Source organism: Sorex fumeus, unplaced genomic scaffold (genome assembly GCF_029834395.1).
Source record: "Sorex fumeus unplaced genomic scaffold, SorFum_2.1 ptg000098l, whole genome shotgun sequence".
NCBI lineage: Eukaryota > Metazoa > Chordata > Mammalia > Eulipotyphla > Soricidae > Sorex > Sorex fumeus.
This window is the reverse complement of record NW_026606155.1, coordinates 75,214,709-75,235,288: the sequence shown is the minus strand read 5'-3', so window position 1 is coordinate 75,235,288 and position 20,580 is coordinate 75,214,709. Positions and strand designations below refer to the sequence as shown.

At 37.2% G+C, this 20,580-nt stretch overlaps 2 protein-coding genes across 2 annotated transcripts; both read left to right on the top strand.

Annotated features, from left to right (window-relative positions):
* The first annotated feature begins 3,545 nt into the window (after positions 1-3,545).
* On the top strand, positions 3,546-4,502 carry LOC130041697 (olfactory receptor 11G2-like). The gene has a single exon (XM_056133943.1). The coding sequence runs from the start codon at positions 3,546-3,548 to the stop codon at positions 4,500-4,502; it is 957 nt and encodes a 318-aa protein (XP_055989918.1).
* A 12,735-nt stretch (positions 4,503-17,237) lies between these two features.
* Positions 17,238-18,191, top strand: LOC130041696 (olfactory receptor 11G2-like). The gene has a single exon (XM_056133942.1). The coding sequence runs from the start codon at positions 17,238-17,240 to the stop codon at positions 18,189-18,191; it is 954 nt and encodes a 317-aa protein (XP_055989917.1).
* The last annotated feature ends 2,389 nt before the right edge of the window (positions 18,192-20,580 follow it).

Sequence of the window (20,580 nt, the reverse complement as noted above, 5' to 3'; positions counted from 1 at the left end):
TATAGGTCTAGAAAGACAACTCACGGGTTAACTTACTTGCCTTGTATGCAGCTGACCCCAGTTCAATCCCTGTCTACATACTGTCCCTCAAGTACTACCAGAGATAACCTCTGAATACCACCAGGTGTGGTTCAAGCCACCTTCAATCCCCCGTCCCTCAAAAACTAGATGCATATACAAAGACTCTTAGGATCTTAAGTGAAGATATGTATTAGCTGTTAAATCACTGGAGAATGATACATCTTTTTTATCTCTTTGGTAAATAGTAGCACTGCACGTAGCACTGTCCTCGCATTTTTCATCGATTTGCTCAAGCAGGCACCAGTAAATTCTCACAACAAATTGTGAGAATTATTGTTACTGTTTTTGGCATATTGAATACATCACGGGTAGCTTGCCAGGCTTTGCCGGGCGGGCGAGATACTCTTGGTAGCTTGCCAGGCTCTCCTGGAGGGGTGGAGGAATCAAACCAGGTGAGCCACGTGCAAGGCAAACGCCCTACCTGCTGTGCTATCTCTCTAGCCCTAGAAAGTATTGACATAGAAAAAAAAAAGTTTGCACATGTTCTATGATGGAAACCAATTGGTTCTGGTTGGTTCTATGGAAGCCAATTCTTTGGGGCAAATGATCTGTATTGCTGAGATCTCTCATTCCAACCCATCCTTTATAAAATAAGTATATGGCAAATGCATTATGCAAATAGTAGGAATATTAAAGATCTTTTCCATAATATATTTTCTTCCAAATTTGTGTATTGCGTTTCACTTTCTTCATATTAATGAGACCTTTTATACTGTGTATTAATAATTCTGTAAATAACAATATATTCAGCATGTTTGGGGTTATGGTAATTATTTTTGTTGCATTTGTATGCAGGATTTAAACTAAACTGACAGTTGCTATCTCCAGGAAATATTCAAAAACAAAAAAGGTGAGTACCAACAGTTATTTGAAATAAGTCTTTTGCCTCTGACCTCTAAATAAAATAGATTATCTGAGAAGGCTTAAAGAAATGCCCTGAAACATAACACCCAAAAGGAGAAAGAGAGTAAAAGGGAATGTGCCTACCACAGAGGCGGGGGGTTGGGGAGGGTGGCAAGAGGGATATTGGGAACATTTGTGGTGGAGAATGGGCACCGGTGGAGCGATGGGTACTCGATCATTGTATGAGTGAAATGTAATCATGAAAGTTTTTAAGTCTGTAACTGTATCTCACAGTTATTTATTTTAAAAAAGAAAAAAATGCCCTGAATAAATAGAACACAAGGATGTCTAAAGAACCAAAAGATGTTTATTAAAATATAAAAATAAAATTCAAGATATTGATAGATATAATTGCCCCACAAAGACCCATATAAATTAATTCTCTTTAAAATTCATATAATTGACTGTTTTATGAAATTTATAAACTATGCACTCACTTTTATACAGTCCTAGGATCAGTAAGAATCTATAAGCAGTAGTCATTTATGTTTAGCTATCATTTCAATAGTTAGATGAAAGAGTGTGAAATACACTGTCTGACCAAGGAATTCCGTTATACTTTCCTTTATATAAATATGTAAAGAAATTTCCTAAGTCATGGTCCTACATTCTCACCTTGAAAAGCCTTCCTTGATTTATTAAATAATCTTTGAAAATGTGAAAATATTTCCAGGAAGGACAAACAAGAATTCAGCAAAAATATTTTATGATTTGGCTGTCAACAGCTCGATTACAAATGCTACAGATACTATCCGGGGTGTTTTTCCTGCCCTGCTTTTATTTTCAAAATAAAGATGCTTAACAAATGTTTTTGAAGAATTACTTCACCTTAAAAATAGTCCAAAAATATGGTCATATGGAAATAGAAGAAATTGGTCATGGTTTACTAGCAATTATCTTAATGTGGAACTAAGCAGAGTAAAAGAAGTGAAAAACCCCATGTTTCAGATTTATCTATAGAAAAAGTCAGGTGGAACATTACAGTGGAGTGTAAAAAGATACCTAAGGTCCATTTAAAAGGGATAAAGGCAAACATGTGGAAAGGGTTGCAAGTAAAGGAATATGAAAACACTTGTGGGAGGGAAGACAAAAAGTTTAAAGAGAACATTTGCAAAAAATAAAAATTACCTGTCCATAGCACAGCGGTAGGGCGTTTGCCTTGCACGCAGCCAACATGGCCGACCCGAGTTCGATTCCTCCGCTCCTCTCGGAGAGCCCGGCAAGCTACTGAGAGTAACTCGCCCACACGGCAGAGCCTGGCAAGCTCCCCGTGACGTATTCGATATGCCAGACACAGTAACAACAAAGTCTCCAATGGAGACGTTACTGGGCCCGCTCGAGCAAATCGATGATCAACGGGAGGGCCTTTACTTTTACTTTACTTTACCTGTCCATCCATTAAAGAGTTAGCCACATGAACTATGGTTACATTGTACAGACACATTGAACCAGTGCCAGTGTCTCAAATCAGTTGTATCCCTAAAGTCAATTGAACTAATTAAGCATATCTGTGTATATCCAAATGGAAGTATATCAAGATGCTCAATTGGGATAGTTTAGAGACAAAGTACAGTATTCTTTCTCAAAGTGTATAACATATCCAATTGCTTATTTTAAAAGCAGTTCTTAATGCTAAATGATGACACTGAAACACATTAATCATAAACACATATTCAAGAATAATAGAGGTCTTTTTTAATATCACTCAGAAACATAATGAATAAGCTAGATGAGCTGAAATGAAGAAATTATAAAATTGTGCCCTGTTGTGTAATTATATTAGATGTGATCTTTTAAGATAACTAGATATTTCATTTAATTATTATTTTTTGCTCGAGCGGGTCCAGTAACGTCTCCATTGGAGACGTTGTTGTTACTGTGTCTGGCATATCGAATACGTCACAGACTCTGCCGTGCGGGCGAGATACTCTTGGTAGCTTGCCGGGCTCTCCGAGAGGGGCAGAGGAATTGAATTGGGGTCAGCCATGTTGGCTGCATGCAGGGCAAAGGCCCTATCGCTGTGCTATTTTATATCATGTCTAGTACTATTCTGGTACTATTTAAGAAAGTTCACCTGGACAGAAACATAGCCTCAACAGTTCAAGTAAAAAAATGAACAGGTATATTCATAGGCAAATTTTTATAATAAAAAAGATATGCACAGTAGGACTTTGCCTAATAATCTTAACAAGGTCAAAGTGTACTCTCAAAGAACTGGATATTACAGCAGGTAGGGCACTTTGCTCATGGCTGACCAAGGTTTCGCTCTTAGCACCACATATGGTCCCCTGAGCACTGCCAGGAACAAGGAGTAAGCTCTAAGCACAGCTCAAAAACAGACAAAAAAGGGGGGAAAATCACTCAACTTTAGTTACCTCTATTTTTTAATATTCATGACATCAGTATATGTATGTTCAAAGTCTGTGTCATAAAAGTCACTGATTTAATTTTTAAGCAAAGCTGTTTTGGGATAAAATCTAAAGAAATCTGGTGATTTCAGAAAGAACCGCATTCCCAATTAAAGTGCAATAATCAATGTCCTCTCCGTGTCTTCCAGACCAATGAATGTGTCCGGCAGAGAAACCACCACCACCTCTGTCAGCTTCTTTATCCTCCTGGGCTTTCCTTCCAGCCCAGAAATGCAGCTCCTCTACTTTGGGCTCTTCTCAGTAACCTACACCCTCACCCTGATGGGGAACGCTGCCATTGCCTGTGCTGTGAGGTGGGACCGACGCCTTCACACACCCATGTACATCTTCTTGGGGAATTTCTCTCTCCTGGAAATAGGTTATGTCACCACAACTGTCCCTAATATGCTGGCCAATTTCCTATCCAGCAGGAAGTCCATTTCTTTTATAAGCTGTTTTGCACAGTTCTACTTCTTCTTTTCATTTGGGTGCGATGAGGGTTTCTACCTTTGCATCATGGCCTTTGACAGGTACCTTGCCATCTGCCGTCCTCTGCATTACCCGCGCATCATGACTAAACAGCTGTACACTGGTCTTGTCATCTTGGGATGGTCGAGTGGTTTCGTGCTCTTTATAACTCCAGTCATTCTCATTTCACGGTTGCCCTTCTGTGGCCCAAATACCATTGACCATTTTATATGTGATCCTGTACCACTGATGATGTTATCCTGCTCTAAAGATAACATCACTCAATTCATTTATTCTACTTTCAATGTTATTTTCATGATTGGTACCTTTCTCTTTGTTCTGTGCTCCTACGCTCTGGTGATTCTGTCTGTGCTTAGAATGCCCTCAGCAGCGAGCAAACGCAAAGCTTTCTCTACTTGTGCTTCTCACCTGGCAGTGGTCATTCTGTTTTTTGGGTCAGTTATGGTGATGTATATCAGCCCTGGATCAGGACACCCAGTAAAAACACAAAAAATTATTACATTGTTTTATTCTGTGATAACACCTCTCTGTAATCCTCTAATATATAGCCTCAGAAACAAGGAGATGAAGGCTGCCCTTAGGAAAATCTTCAGGATTGAACAAGGTATCCACAAAATATAAATGAGAGCCAAATTTCACTTCTCAATTCACCTAATTAAACCATATTTTCTATATGTTTATTGTTTGGTTAATAAACTTCTATATAATATCTATTATCATTTTCAGTGATAATATTTACCACACTTAATCTTAGCCAAAAGGAGCAATAGCACAGAGAGTAGGGCATTTGCCTTGCACACGGCCAACTTGGCCGACCTGAGTTCAATTCCTCTGCCCCTCTCGAAGAGCCCAGCAAGCTACCGAGAGTATCTTGCCCGCACGGCAAAGCCTGGCAAGCTACCCATGACGTATTTGATATGCCAAGCACAGTAACAAGTCTCTCAATGGAGATGTTACTGGGCCTGCTAGAGCAAATCGATGAACAACGGGACAGGACAGTGGGACAGTGGGACAATATTTACCACATTATGCATTAGTCTTACATAAGAATATGATATAATTTTGAATTGTTTTTAATATGAATTCAATTTTGTGGTCCTTCTAGTATGTAATTCAATTTCTAAGAAGAGGAATCTGTTTTGTATTACTGAACTAATTCAATTTATATACATGTAATGGAAACCAATAAACTACACTTAGAATTGATGCTAACTCAATAGTTTTCCTACTGGAACATATTGATTTGTAACAAAGATTCCAGTTTGAAGGAAATCTAACTTGCCAAAATATAGCATGTGTCTTTATGAAAACATAAAAATAACTTCAGCAGAACATTAAGACAAGCTTAGATATTTTAGTTATCTAGAATATAGTATAGCTCAAAACTAAACAAAGACTTGGTATTGTTAAGGCATACCTGACAAGCAGCCGACCCACGTTCAATCCCTGGCATCCCATATGGTTTCCCAAGCTCCGCCAAGAGTAATTCCTGATTGCAGAGCCAGGAGTAACCCCTGAGCATCTCTGGGTATGACCCAGAAAGAAAAAAGAAAAGAATAGCTCTAGCATTATGGTTTAATATTTATACTTTGTGACTTATTTGAGCACTATCATAGCATTCTTAAAACTGCCAACAATGCTCAGTGACTATTCTGGTTCAAAATATAGAAGTGTTCAAAAATCACTTCTGATGGTGCTAAGGGGATCATATGTGGTGCCAGGAATTGAGCTGGAGTCAGCAACTTGCAAGGTAAATCCCTTAACTTTAACATATTTCCTGTCCCATTAAAACTATTTCGTAAAATATTTTATTTGTATTATTGCTTTGTGATCTTTAGTTTTGCTGCCATTTTAGAAATACTATTATCCAAAACATAAAAAATATGATATAAAGTTTAATGTAATATGTAGCTTTCAAGAAGTTTGTTACAAAGTGAGGCACAGCATCAATTGGACTTCCTTTTATTAAAAAAAAAAAATCTTCAGGCCTAGAGAGATGGAACAGGGGTTAGGCACATGTCTTACATTCTGCCAACCCTGCCTCAATCCTCCCAACAATGATAGGATTTCTCTAAGTTCCATAAAATAAATGGTTTTATGTAATCTTGTTTATTTATTTACTTTTACATTCAAATAAGAAACATGAATCAAGTATATGAGAAATTTCCTGAGAAACCACTCTCTCTAGGAATGAAATATAAACAATTAAAAACTTTTTCCCAATTGATTTTAAAGGTAATAATTCTAACACTTATTTTCAGTTGTGAAGTTTAAGAAATGTTCATGCCAGATCCATTCATCTTTCTTTTACTTACAGAATAAAAAAAATTATTCATAATAAAACAGTGTGTTAATCACTATAAAGATGTTCAGTATCTATGTGATTAGTTACATGAATTTTTCTTACCCATGTTACATTTGATCTAATATTAAGTTTGCTGCCAGTCTATAATATTATAGATTATTCTGTACATTAGGAGACAGTTGCTCTAAACAATGTCAAAAACTCTCTTGTTGGATAGTGCTTTTATTTGAGGACCACAGAAGTAAGCAAAGATATCAGTGCAATCAGTGTTGGACTACACTTTAAGACCCTTTCCTCCGAAAGTACTGAACATATTTCATCAATTTCCAATTCAAAGCGTTTGATCCCAATTCCTAAAATTTTATTACTCTGAGAACTAGTAAGTGGACAGTTTAAATGCCCACCATTTCCAGTGTTATATAGCATAATTTATCCTTGCTGCTTCTGAAAATTGAAATTCTGCTGAATAAATCATATTTACCGAGAATCTCCTTACCATTTTCCACCACCAATAAAATGCAAGAAAAATCTAAAAAGAGATATTGACTTATACCTCTGAGGTTGGCCAATTTAAAAAAAAAAAGATCAGCAAGCTTATGAAGAATAGGTAACCCATATACACTGTTGGAGAAAACGTAAATGACTATAGCCACTGTGAAAAATGGTATAGAGATTTCTCAAGAACTTAAGAATATGGGACTAGGGATATGGTCAAGTGGTAAACATATGCTTAACATATACTAGGCTCTGAGTTTAATCCCTGGCATCACCTGGACCCCAGAGCATTGCTCGATGGAGCCTATCAGTTCCCATATGTTACTACAGTGGCTCCTGTAACCACTACTCACTATTGGACCAAACATTAAATAGCTAGGGCCAAGCACTAAACTGTCATACCCTCATCATTGGGATAGACATTGCCAGGGAAAGGCCCAGCCCTACCTAAACCACTGAATGTAGCCCTTATAAAAATCTAAGAATATCAATATGGTCTGACTCAATTATACCACTTTTCTACATTTATCTGAAAATGTGAGAAAACCAATTTGAAAACTATAATCACCCCTATATTCAATGAAATGCTATTTATAATCGCCAAGATATGAAAACAACCTACCTGGCCCTCAGAAAATGAATAGGTAGAGAGAGCACACGTGCACAATGGGATACCACTAAACTATAAAAAATATATTAAAAATTGCCATTGTCAACATGAATACACCATAAAGGGATTATTCTAATAATAAATTAGATAGTGAAAGATACTATGTTAGTGATTTCACTTATATGTGGAAGACAAACAAAACAAACAAACAGAATTTTGAGTTGTGATGTCATTAGGGATTTGCAGGCAAGGAGAAATACACTAGATGGTGCTCAAGAACCGCTCCTGGTTCTGTGTTCAAGTTTTATTCCTGACTGTGCTCAGAGAGCACTCCAGAAGGTGCTCAGGGGACCTAGGTGGTGTCACAGTTCAAAGCAGGGTTGCAGTCACACAGCAACATCCTAGGCAAGTGCCTCAACCTTTGTAATACCTCTCCAGCCCAGAATCTTAGGTTTTGGCAGCAGATTGGTAGATATCAGAGGGAAAAAGGGATAGTGAGCGAGTAAAATGGGTCAAAAAAGTCAACTGTATGATGGTTGACAAACCTAGACTTTAGGTGGTAATGTAGTATATGCAGATTTGACGTATAAAACTATATGCTTCATCATAAAATTATTTAGTTAAAAACTTGAATATTAATATTATAAGGAAATATGTTTTATCTATGATGTGTTGTGCGGCCACGAAGTGGCCATGTGGTCTGGAAAGCAGCCTGGAGTGTGGTGGCGGTTCACTTCCTACCCATTTTCCATAATTACCACACCATATTTGATGGGATTCAGACAGTAGGCAGAAAAAATATAGAGAGAAATATGTATATTCTCAGAGAGCCTGGCAAGCTACTAAGGGTATCCCACCCACACAGGCAGAGTCTGGCAAGCTCCCCGTGGCGTATTTGATATGCCAAAAACAATAACAATAACAGGTCTCATTCCCCTAACCCTAAAAAAGCCTCCAATTGTTGGTAAATAAAAGGAGAGGCTGCTAAAATCTCAGGCTAGGAGAAATAGAGATGTTACTGGTGCCCGCTTGAATAAATCAAGGAACTACGGGGTGACAGTGATATAGTGATAGTTATATTTAATTTAATAAATTAATATTCTAGGAAATAGGAAGGATTATTTCAAACAAGATAAAGCTATTCATATAAAAATAAGTAAGCCAAAAAACACAAGCAAAATTTTTGTTTAAATTTATGATAACTAGTAATAAAATCCATTAAGACAATGTATGCAAAATATATTTTGACTAAAATGTTTTATACATACATATTATACATATTATATATATTATAACCAGACCCCCCCATCTTCCAGTAGGCAGGCGTCACACCCACCAGCTGCCTCCAGCACCTGGTTGGTCCCATCAATGGCCAAGACACAGAGACTATAAAACCCAGCTCCCAGAGGAGAACAGCGCAGTCTCCTGTCCCCTCGCATAGCTGTCCTCACCGGGGCCCCTTGGAGGGGAAAGCGTTGAGTTTCTTCCTCCCCCCCCCCCCGCCCCAAGAAGAGCCCCAGCAACTGAGAACCTCCAGAGTCAGCCACGACCATGCTGGGACCACTCTCCACACGTCCAGATGGGCCTCATGCATGAAAGAACTGGCAGAGGAACCCAGACATGTGGGTCCCGGGGCAGAGGTCTCCAAGCCTACTTGGATTGGGACTGGGCCTTCTCCAACCAGACCCCCCATCTTCCAGTAGGTAGGCGTCACATCCACCAGCTGCTGCCAGCGCCAAGTTGGTCCCATCAACGGCCAAGATGCAGAGACTATAAAACCCAGGTCCCGGAAGCACGCGACATCTTATTATCTTATTTTTCCTTTGGAGAACCTGGCAGGCTACCAAAAGTATCCTGCCCGCATAGCAGAATCTGGCAAACTTCCTGTGTCGTACTCAATATGCCAAATACCAGTAACAATGATGGGTCTCATTCTCCTAATCCTGAAAGAACATTGAAATGACTCTTTTAAAATCTCAGGGCTAGGAAAAAGGAGACGTTACTGGTGCCTGCTCGAGGAAATCGACGAACAACAGGATGATCGTGATCGTGATCGTGATATATACATATACATATTATATATATTATATATATTATATAATATGTATATATACATATGTATACATCTCAGCCAGAAATTATGCAATAAGGAATTTAGCCTAATGCATTGCCCCAGAGTTGTTTATAATAGAAAAAAATAATATCTTTCAATATCAAATAGAGAAATTCTTAAATGAATTATGCAAAACTAAAACAACATTTGAGTCATTACCATAATTTTATCTTCTACTTTCTTATTCTTTCCTCCATAAGATTGGTCTACTTGTTATGCTTTATGATTTATATTTTATTTAATTACATTGTTTGTTTGAAGGTTACACACACGGTTGTTTTCAGGGTTTATTTATGACTCTTTGCTCGGATCTCTGCTGGAGGGTACTGGAGATTGAACCTGGGTCAACCGCATGCAAGAAAAACACACTTCCTACTGCATAGTACTACATAATACAGCAGGTCCTTGTGTTCCTTATATCAAGAATCTCTGCTTAGACTGTTTTTAATATCTTCAATCTCTTTAGTGAGGAGCTTCCTACTACTAAAAAAGAGCATGCAGCATGTATTCTCTGTTCAATTAAGACTCTCTAACAGTGTGAGGTTTTATTATGATTTAATGTATAAATCCTTCACCTGTTATGTTCTCATATCCCATGCTTTTAAGGTTACACTGAAGAGTTACTCCTCTTTTTCAACATTTCCATCTTTTTTTTTTTTATTAGTGAAACACCATGAGGTACAGTTGTAGATTTACAATTTTTTGTGCTTGGGTTTCGATTATACAATGATCAGATACCCATCCCTCCACCAGTGCCCATTTTCCACCACCATGGATAATATCCCCCCAATCCCTATCCCCCCATCCCCCCTGCCTCTGTGGCAGGTCAATCCCCTGTGTTCTCTCTCTCTCCATTTGGGTGTTGTGGTCTGCAAAAGAGGCATTGAGTGGCAAACATGTTCAGTCCATAGTCTACTTTCAACATGCATCTCCCCTCCTGGGAGGATCCTCCAAACACCCTTTATTTGGTGCTCCCTTCTCTATCTGAACTGCCCTTTCCTCTAGGATACCCGGCTGGCCTCTAAGTTATGGAGTAATGCTCCTGGTGCTCTTCTCAGCTATTCTTGGGTATTAATCTCATATTTTGTTACTTTATATCCCCCAGATGAATGCAATCTTTCTGCTATCCCTCTCTTTCTGACTCATTTTGCTTAGCATGATACTTTCCATATTGTACCACTTGTATGTAAATTTCATGACTTCATCTTTTCTAAGAGCTACATAGTACTCCATTGTGTAGATGTACCAAAGTTTCTTTAACCAGTCATCTGTTCTCGGGCACTCAGGTTTTCTCCAGTTTCTGGCTACTGTAAAGAGTGCTGCAATGAACAAACAAGTGCAGATGTCACTTCGGCTACACATTTTTGCCTCTCTGGGATATATTCCCAGGAGTGGTATCGCTGGGTCAAATGGGAGCTCAATTTCTAATTTTTTGAGGAACGTCCATACTGTTTTCCAAAAGGGCTGAACCAGTTGGCATTCCCACCAACAGTGAAGGAGTGTCCCTTTCTCACCACATCCGCGCCAGCAACGGTTGCTTTTGTTCTTTTGAATGTGGGCCAGTCTCTGAGGTGTGAGATGGTATCTCATTGTGGTTTTGATCTGCATCTCCCTGATGATTAATGATGTAGAGCATTTTCTCATGTGCTTTTTTGCCATTCAGATTTCTTCTTTGAGAAAGTTTCTGTTCATTTCATTGCCCCATTTTTGGATGGGGTTGAATTCAACATTTCCATCTTAATTTTAAGTTTTCCTGAATAGTTTTTCATGAATAAGTTAGCTTCTCTTATTTTCCTACAGATGGCAGTGTGGCCTTAGTGTTGGAATTCTCTTTAATTTATATTAATTTATATGCCTGGTGGGATAAACATCAACCTCAATGACAAGCTTGTTCATATAGGTGCATAAGATCAACCCAAATGCAGAGTACTCACACTGCCCTCTGCTTTCATGGAAGATCAATTTCCCATGAAAGCAAAAGGTCTACATTCCCAATCTTCTCCTCCAGGTTCTGATTTAATTACCAGTTGCCACCCAGGCCTATCTAAACACATTCAACTGTCACCTAGAGCCATACCACTGTGCTCCCCAGCCACTATGAAAGACTATGACAATTTGCACCCTTGGCAGCCCACACAGACTCATGCCACTGGCTGCCGACCAAGCCCTTAAAGAGTGCAAGACATAATGAGAAGACAGAGGAAGTCACCCCCACTACTAAATCAAGATAAACCCTGGGGGGAAACTCCTAATATGATAGAATTGTAAATACATAAAATACATAAAAGAGCTGTCACTGTCACTGTCCTCCTGTTGTTCATCAATTTGCTCAAGCGGGCCCAGTAACGTCTCTACTGTGATACTTGTTGCTGTGTTTGGCATATCAAATATGCCACAGGTAGTTTGCCAGGCTCTGCCGTGCAGGCAAGATACTCTCGGCAGCTTGCCGGGCTCTCTGAGAGGGGCAGAGGATTCAAACCTGGGTCGACCAGGTCGGCCGCATGCAAGGCAAACGCCTTACCCACTGTGCTATTGCTCCAGCCCTGCTATTGCTCCAGCAAAAGAGTTGTAAATACAAAAAAGAGAATTCAAAATAGACATTACAATGTTCACTGAAGAAAACTATAATTTGTCTCCAGCTCTTTCACAACAGTCTGGAAACAATTCTGTCTAATGACCTAATATGAGTCAAGGTCAACTGACCTTACAGAAGCAAATTGATTGGGCTCAGTTGCAGAAAGTATTGCAGAGCTCGAATGATCCCTGTGACCTGGCAATAACCCTCTCATGCACAGTTCAGCAACAGTCATGGCTACTCAGGGCTTGACTGAGGACATGTTCCTCTCTTGTACCCAAAAACAAACTTGGAAGCACTGGTTCAGTTGAATCTAATAAAGCATCCCTGTGATATGGCTCCACCCCATTTAGTCATACTGAGGAGGGAAAAGTCTTCTATGTGTGGTACTTAACAGGAAGTACATACACCTGTATCACAACATACCAGTAATGTACTTAAAGTGACTTTAGCCCATTTGTTTCCAATTACCCAATTACCCTAGCCATGGTTTCGCCTCACTCCGTCCTCTTTAGCTACTGATTCAGTGACTTCATAGGAGTTCTCACAGGGACCCAGTAGGAGCCACATGTCCCTGTCCCGCACAACGAAAATGTCATTCTGCAGACCCCATTGTGAACTTTGAAATAGAAACTTTCCTCAGGGTCAGTTCTATGGACAAACAGCCTAAGTACTTTCCTTCCACCCAAAGACAAGACAGAATCCACACCCACATGGGAACTACAGGAACCATTAGACCTCACTGCAGTTTCAGAAATAACTACAAGACCTAGTTCCAATCTCTTATCCCTGAAATTCCACACAACTGTACAACTAAGTTAATAAATTCAGTAAAATTGCAAATACAATATCAACATGAAAATGCTTTACTCTGTATAACAAAATGAAATATCTCAAAGTATATTAAAAAAATAATACCATGACTATCTTCAAAAAGAATAAAATGTGTAGGAACAAATTAACCAGGAATGTAAAATATCTGTACACTGAAAAATATAACATTGAAATAAGAAATTAAAGAAAACACAATATAATGGAAGAATTAATATTATTAAAATATCCATAACTTACATACTGGTCTACAGACTCGGTATCAATATTCAACTTACATACTGGTCTACAGACTCTATATCAATATTCAAAGTCACTTTTTCACAGAAATGGAAAAACAATCATAAAATTTTGTGGTACAGAACCTTAAAGAACCTTAAACAGTAAAAGCAATATTGGGAAATAAGAATAAACCTAGAGGTATCACACGTCCTGGTTTCAAGTTATATTACAAAGCAAAATAAAACATCTTTTCCTGCATTCTTAAATTTTCAAATAAATAATATGGTCAGACTAATTTGAAAATATTGATGAAAAATAATTTTTTATTCTTCAAAATAACACATTTTCCTATTATAGTTATTATAATAAGTTCTACCACTAATTATCCCCTAGGAACCTTTGTATGCCTGGTTAGTAGAAGCACTAGAGAAGAAAAAAGCCTAGTTTTATAAGTGCATGAGTCCTCAGAGAATAACAAGGCTTGGGACTTCATTGTAAATAAGTAGAATTCAGAAATGATTTCAACTATGGAACAAATGCTATTAAAATTATAGAGGAAAGGATTCCAAATCTCACAAGACCATGATGCAAGGACGTAGACACATAACACATAAGTAGAAACATAACTTCATCTTAACCATAAATAAGAGCTTTCAAGACGGAGAGAAAAACCTTTGGAAAATCACTGTTTGGAACTCATGGCAGGTTACAAACTAGATGGTTCAATTCTTCAGAAGCTCCTTCCATGGTTTTCATTCTATGTGGTAATATTCTCTTGCCTCTCTGACCTTTCTTCTCTACATGTGTCCTGGGAGAGAGTTGAATTTTGTACTCCCTTCCACATATCCTGAGTTTTCTACATAAATTAAGTTATACAAATTGGTATCTTTTTTCTCTAAAGATCTGAATACATAAATAGAGTAAAATTCAAATAGAAAAGTTTAAAAATAATAATTTTTCACAAGTCTCGTGAGACAAATATATTTCTGTTTCCTTATGTGTTAAAATATGTATAAATGTTGTTCATAAAAATATGAAAGTGAGTGAAAATATGTAACTTAAATTATTGGAGGTGAATTTATTATCAATATTAGTTGTGTTGTATCTTCAATAAGAAAATATGACAAATCTTTAATTCCATTCTGAAAAGATTCTCTCAAAATCAAATATTACTCTTATTTTCACTAAATATACATCTTCATTTTTTTCTTAAATGATAAAATTATTCACCATCTATGTGCTTTCTGTTTCTTGTATTTATAGGATCTTCTCTGGATTGTGACTTTATACAGTTAGCATTCTTAAGATACAGGAAACACAAACAAGGTGAGTACTGATATAATGTTCCAAGGTCCTAGTGTCAGTAAAAATTACTAAGGAAGCTTATATTGGAGTACCATGGCATCAAGTCACAGACATTAGCACTGTAGTACTGTCCTCCTGTTGTTCATCAATTTGCTCTGGTGGGCACCAGTAACGTCTCCATTGGAGACCTGTTCTTACTGTTTTTGGCATCTTGAATATGCCACGGGGAACTTTCCAGGCTCTACCATGCAGGTGGGATACTCTTGGTAGCTTGCTGGGCTCTCTGAGAGGGACGGAGGAATCAAACCCAGGTCGGGTGTGTGCAAGGCAAACGCCCTACCCGCTGTGCTGTTGCACAGACATTATAGGAGAAAAACATATGAATTTTAAAGATTCATTTAAATTAATAATGAAAATAACTATGTATTTGTACGACAAAAGTGTTTTGTTTGTTTGTTTTTCAATAAAAATGAAAAACCAGAGAGATAGTAAAGAAGTCAAAAATCTTGTCACAGATGTTTCCAAACACAGTTTGATCCCTGGCACCATGTGGCCCCGTGAGCATTGGTAGAAATGATTAAAATACAATAAATGCCAGAAAAAAAACTCAAGCACTACCAGGAATGCCTCTCCCACTACCAGGAGTGCCTCTCCCAAGAATAGTTGTGCACACCTTTTAAGTTAGGTATATTTGAAATGATGTCAATGTTCAGTTATAAATAAAAATATGATTTGCTCTCTTTGCCTCTAAAATTTTTGCCTCTATATATTTTATACACAAAATATGAACATTATAAAAGCTTAAATGTTAGGTTAAAGGCACTCTATTTTTCATTTATATAACTAGTCAGGAGTCGATTAGTAATATAGTGTACTTTCTCAAGACAAGAGAATACCTATGATTTTTCAGATAGTGTATGATTACCACAGTTAGCAAAACAATAAAATTATTCAAATTAAAATTCCTAAATGAAATTTTTAATATTATTCAATAATCAGATTAAGGAAGAATCATGCTTTCCAGTAGAATAAAAATATATAAATAACCTGATCAATTTGAGAAACTCTGTTATTAGCTCAACTGGCACCTGGTATAAGTGACAGTTACGGAAAACAAATAATCCCAATTCTCATGAACATTCATACTTGCTACATAGCCACAGGAGCAATGAAGATACTAAGCTGGAACTCTTTCCACTTTATATGACAAATGTGATAGTAGAGTTCTAAGGACACAAGACATATGAAATTCAAATTTTGGTTCAAAAATAACAAATTAAACTGAAGGCATGGGATTATTAAAGCAAGATATTCCATGTTTCAGGCTTGTCTCAACTTAAAAAATAAATAAAATCCTATATTGGATATGCAAGGGCTGGAACGATAGCACAGTGGGTAGGGCATTTGCCTTGCATGCGGCTGACTCGGGTTCGATTCCTCCATCTCTCTCAGAGAGCCCAGCAAGCTACCGAGAGTATCCCACCTGCACAGCAGAGCCTGGCAAGCTCCCTGTGGCATATTCTATATGCCAAAAACAGTAACAACAAGTCTCATAATGGAGACGTTACTGGTGCGCACTCAAGCAAATCGATGAAGGGTGGGAGGACAGTGCTACAGTGTTATATTGGGTATAATGATAAATATATCCAAAAAAGGAAAACTAGCCAAGAACAGAAAAGTTATGGGATAATAAAATAGAGGTTTTTATTTTGGGCCACAACCAGCTATGCTCAGGGCTTACTCCTGGTCAGATGTTCAAGGATCACTCACAGCAGGGTTCATGGAACCACCTGTGGTGCTGAGAATTGAACCACATCAGCCATGAGGGAGGCAAGTGCTCTATACACTGTACTGCCACTCTAGAACTTAGAAAAATAAGTTGTCTGTTTTTCAACTACTTTTTTCAGAAATTGACCAACAGTCATTCATATTTAATAGTTAAAAGGCTCAAAGAATATCACCTTTCTGAGGCAGCTGCCTCAGAGTAATATATTCCTCACATTCAAAGGGCGTATCAAATTCCAAACGAAAAAATTCTAGTACCAGAGTGGGGGACTTCTTGTGCAGCAAACAAGAGCAAATGGAGAGAGAGATAGAGAGGGAAAGAGAGAGAGAGAGAGAGAGAGAGAGAGAGAGATGGATATGGTCATGTTTTTTAATAAGCCTGTCCTAGAACTCAAGAGGTTGTTTTAGTTATCACTTTACAGGACTTCAAATAAACATGAACGAATATTCCTGGGACTGCTCTTTGTATCTCAGTGAGACAAAATATTTGAAGTGTCTTTTTCTGGAGTTGTATTTCCCATGGTTTGATATCAATGTTATAAGTAATAATAGAATAATTTACATAACACTTCAGAAGAAATTTTACAGACATTAATATATTTGTGCTACAGAAGGTAAATGAATGCAAGATATATAGGTATTCATGACATTCAAAACTACAAGTTTTGCATTCCTTATCTGTAGTCTAGTATCTTGACCTTATTTAATTGCCTCAAATTGTACTTTTTATTTATCTTTTTATTGTCATCTATTCAAAATGAAAAAAATAGCAGGCTTAAGGGGTGGCTGGGAAAATTGAAAACAATGGTGGAGCAAAGGTGTAATGGTGGTGGGATTGGTGTTAGAATCTTGAATGCCTGGAATAAATAATCATGAACAACTTTGTGAACCACAGTGTCTAAAGTGTAAAAAGAAAGCAAATTTTTTTAATTTTTAAAAATTTTTTTAAAAATTAAAACATATACTTGAGGGATAGATTGAAATCATTGGTTTTTGTTCATTTTAATTAAAAAAGACCTTTATTTTTAAAAAGTAAATAAATTTGGTTTTCTCTAGAAAAACCCACATACTCCATAAAAGTACAATAACCAATGTTATCTTCATGTTTCAGACAGATGAATGTGTCCGGCAGAGAAACCACCACCTCTGTCAGTTATTTTATTCTCCTGGGCTTTCCCTCCAGCCCAGAAATGCAGCTCCTCTACTTTGGGCTCTTCTCAGTAACCTACACCCTCACCCTAATGGGGAACGCTGCCATTGCCTGTGCTGTGAGGTGGGACCGACGCCTTCACACACCCATGTACATCTTCTTGGGAAATTTCTCTCTCCTGGAAATATTTTATGTCACCACTACTGTCCCTAATATGCTGGTCAACTTTCTGTCCACCACCAAATCTATCTCTTTTTTGAGATGTTTTGCACAGTTCTACTTCTTCTTTTCATTTGGATGCGATGAAGGTTTCTACCTTTGCATCATGGCCTTTGACAGGTACCTTGCCATCTGCCGTCCTTTGCATTACCCGCGCATCATGACTAAACCTCTGTACACTGGTCTTGTCATCTTTGGATGGTCCTGTGGTTTCATCATCTTCCTAACTCCAGTTGTTCTTATTTCACAGTTGCCCTTCTGTGGCCCAAATATCATCAACCATTTCATGTGTGATCCTGTGCCATTGATGATGTTATCCTGTTCTGAAAACAACATCATCCAGCGTATTTACTCTACTTTCAATGCTATTTTTATGATTGGTACCTTTCTCTTTGTTCTGTGCTCCTATGCTCTGGTGATTTTGTCTGTGCTAAGAATGCCCTCAGCAGCAAGCAAGCGCAAGGCTTTCTCTACTTGTGCTTCTCATCTGGCAGTGGTCTTCCTGTTTTTTGGCTCTATTATGGTGATGTATGTTAGTCCTGGATCAGAACATCCAGTGGAAGTGCAGAAAATTGTGACCTTATTTTATTCTGTGATAACACCTCTCTGTAATCCTCTAATATATAGCCTCAGGAACAAGGATATGAAGGCTGCCCTAAAGAAAGTTTTTGGAACTGAAATACCTGTGCATAAGACATGAATCAGAAACCATAATAAACCACATTTAATCAAGCCTACCTTAATAATTTATGAGCAGAATATTCTCTACAGAATTTAGTACTTTTTTGTTACCTGTAAAAATGATGCCCATCATCATCTTAAATCCCATTAACTATATAAATGGTTAGACTGATTTGTAAAATAAATTAATTTTCTAAGAATTGAGTTTATCAATAGTCTCAAAAAGTACCAAATTTTTGTATTTCAGGAAATCCTGAAGCAATATATAACAATGTAACATATATCATATAAATTTTTTACTGTGTATAATTTTTATAGTTTCTCAGTAATTTCAACTAAGAGGAAGGATTTCTATATAAGTCCAACCTTAAATATATACATATGATACGATCACTCTACCTCTGAAGAATAATTGTTCTTGCTCCATAGAAACAGACTTGTGTCTTAGCTGTCTATTAAGTAACAGATCAGAGAGTACTCAAAATTGAAACAAGGAATTTAGTTACTTTGCTTATCTGGGAGAGGAATAATATAGGTGTTAGATGTAAATGGTCATATTCTTAGGATTTAGTTCCCTTTGCTACAAACCCAGTGTCAATTGATAGTTTTTATGACTAAGTTTTATTTCAGCACTTAGTGGGCAGGGCGTTCACCTTACACGCAGCCAACATGGCCGACCCGAGTTCGATTCCTCCGCCCCTCTAGGAGAGCCCGGCAAGCTACCGAGAGTATTCGATATGCCAAACACAGTAACAACAAAGTCTCCAATGGAGACGTTACTGGGCCCGCTCGAGCAAAATCGACGATCAACGGGAGGGCCTTTACCTTTACCTTACCTTTTACCTTTTGCTTTCTTTCATAAGTATTATCTAAAATGTTCCTAGAGAATTTATTCTTAAAGTATATTGTTAAAACTTCTGTTTCAATTATACATTTTATTTTAACTATTGACCATAGCTTTTCAAGGATGACACTCTAAAGTACAACAGAAGACAATAAATAATTAAGGTATAATTTTAAAAATATACATTTGATATCTTCAGGAAATCAACTAATTCACTAAGTGAATTGCAACTTTAATTGGACTTCCATTGGGAACAAACCAAGTATTTGAGGTGCTTGGTCTTGAATACGTATGATTTACGGAAACTTCTTAATAAAAGATGTGTTCATAATTTACTAAAACAAGGTGAGTGGAAAATCTAAACCAGGGAACTGTACAACTTATATAAGCCTTAATTAAGAATTCTTCAGAAACATCTTAAATATAATTGTGAGAATTATATAATTGTGAGAATTATTATAATTGCTGATATTTTCTTCAATATTTTCATTATGTTTCCATTCTGGGTGCTTATGTTTCTGTCACTCTACTTTGTATCAGGTGATTACAAAAATGATTAAAATGTGTGGTAGTTAAAATCCACTAGTAATATTTCTAAAGCTGTATGGTTTCTGCATTTGTAACAAACTTTTTGATAATAATTGATGAGGCTCATATGTCTAAGGTATGCTATATCCCAGGAAGATCACCTTATACTTATATCACCTTATACTTCAGTTTGCCTTCTATTAATGGAATGAAACCCAAGTTTGATAGTAACTACTGTTAATAGAGGAACTGAATGCACCACTTGAGAGGACCCAAAGTCTGTTCTACTAAGAGCATTTATGAAGATTTCAGTACATCATAGTTACTATGAGTCTCCAAAATAGATATGCCATGATGAAGCTTTACAATTTTTAGTAATTACAACTAAAAGGAAGGATTTCTATATAATTCCAACCTTGAATATATATGATATGTTTTTGATATAACTTTTTGATATGATATGTTATGATATGATAACTTTGATAACTTTGATATAATAGCTTTTATTTTCCCCCAAATCATTTGATGAAACTGTATTCCACTGAGCTTATTTGGAGTACAATCATTTATTTTACAATATGTGACGCCCTCTAGATCTATTTATTATTAATGCCATGTTCATATATCTGAAAATTAATTCAATTATTTTAGTGAAATTTAGCAATTTCTATAATACCAAACTAATTGCATTGAAGCTGCAGAAAATAATGCAATCATACTATTTGCTGAAACTTGGTTGGAACTGGAAGATACAATGTTGAGTTATATAAACCAGAAGAAGAAAAACAAACACATGTCCTTCTCACTTATCTGTGGTATACAGAATCCTGAATGAGGAAAAGTATTTCCTCAAAAGTAAAAAGGGGATGCCTAGACTGAGATGACCCTTGACCCAATGTTTAAAGAGGAGAAGAACAGAGAAGGAAAGAAATTGAAGGGGAAAGATATGAATGGAACATAATGGGTGAAAATGCATGAGGGCTTCAGTTATACTGTTGATACAGGTGACTGGTATAGCCACATACCCAAACCATAG

What these genes read in the sequence shown, in the direction of transcription:
- LOC130041697 (XM_056133943.1), top strand. Translation starts at nt 3,546, where the DNA reads ATGAATGTGTCCGGCAGAGAAACCACCACCACCTCTGTCAGCTTCTTT.
- LOC130041696 (XM_056133942.1), top strand. Translation starts at nt 17,238, where the DNA reads ATGAATGTGTCCGGCAGAGAAACCACCACCTCTGTCAGTTATTTTATT.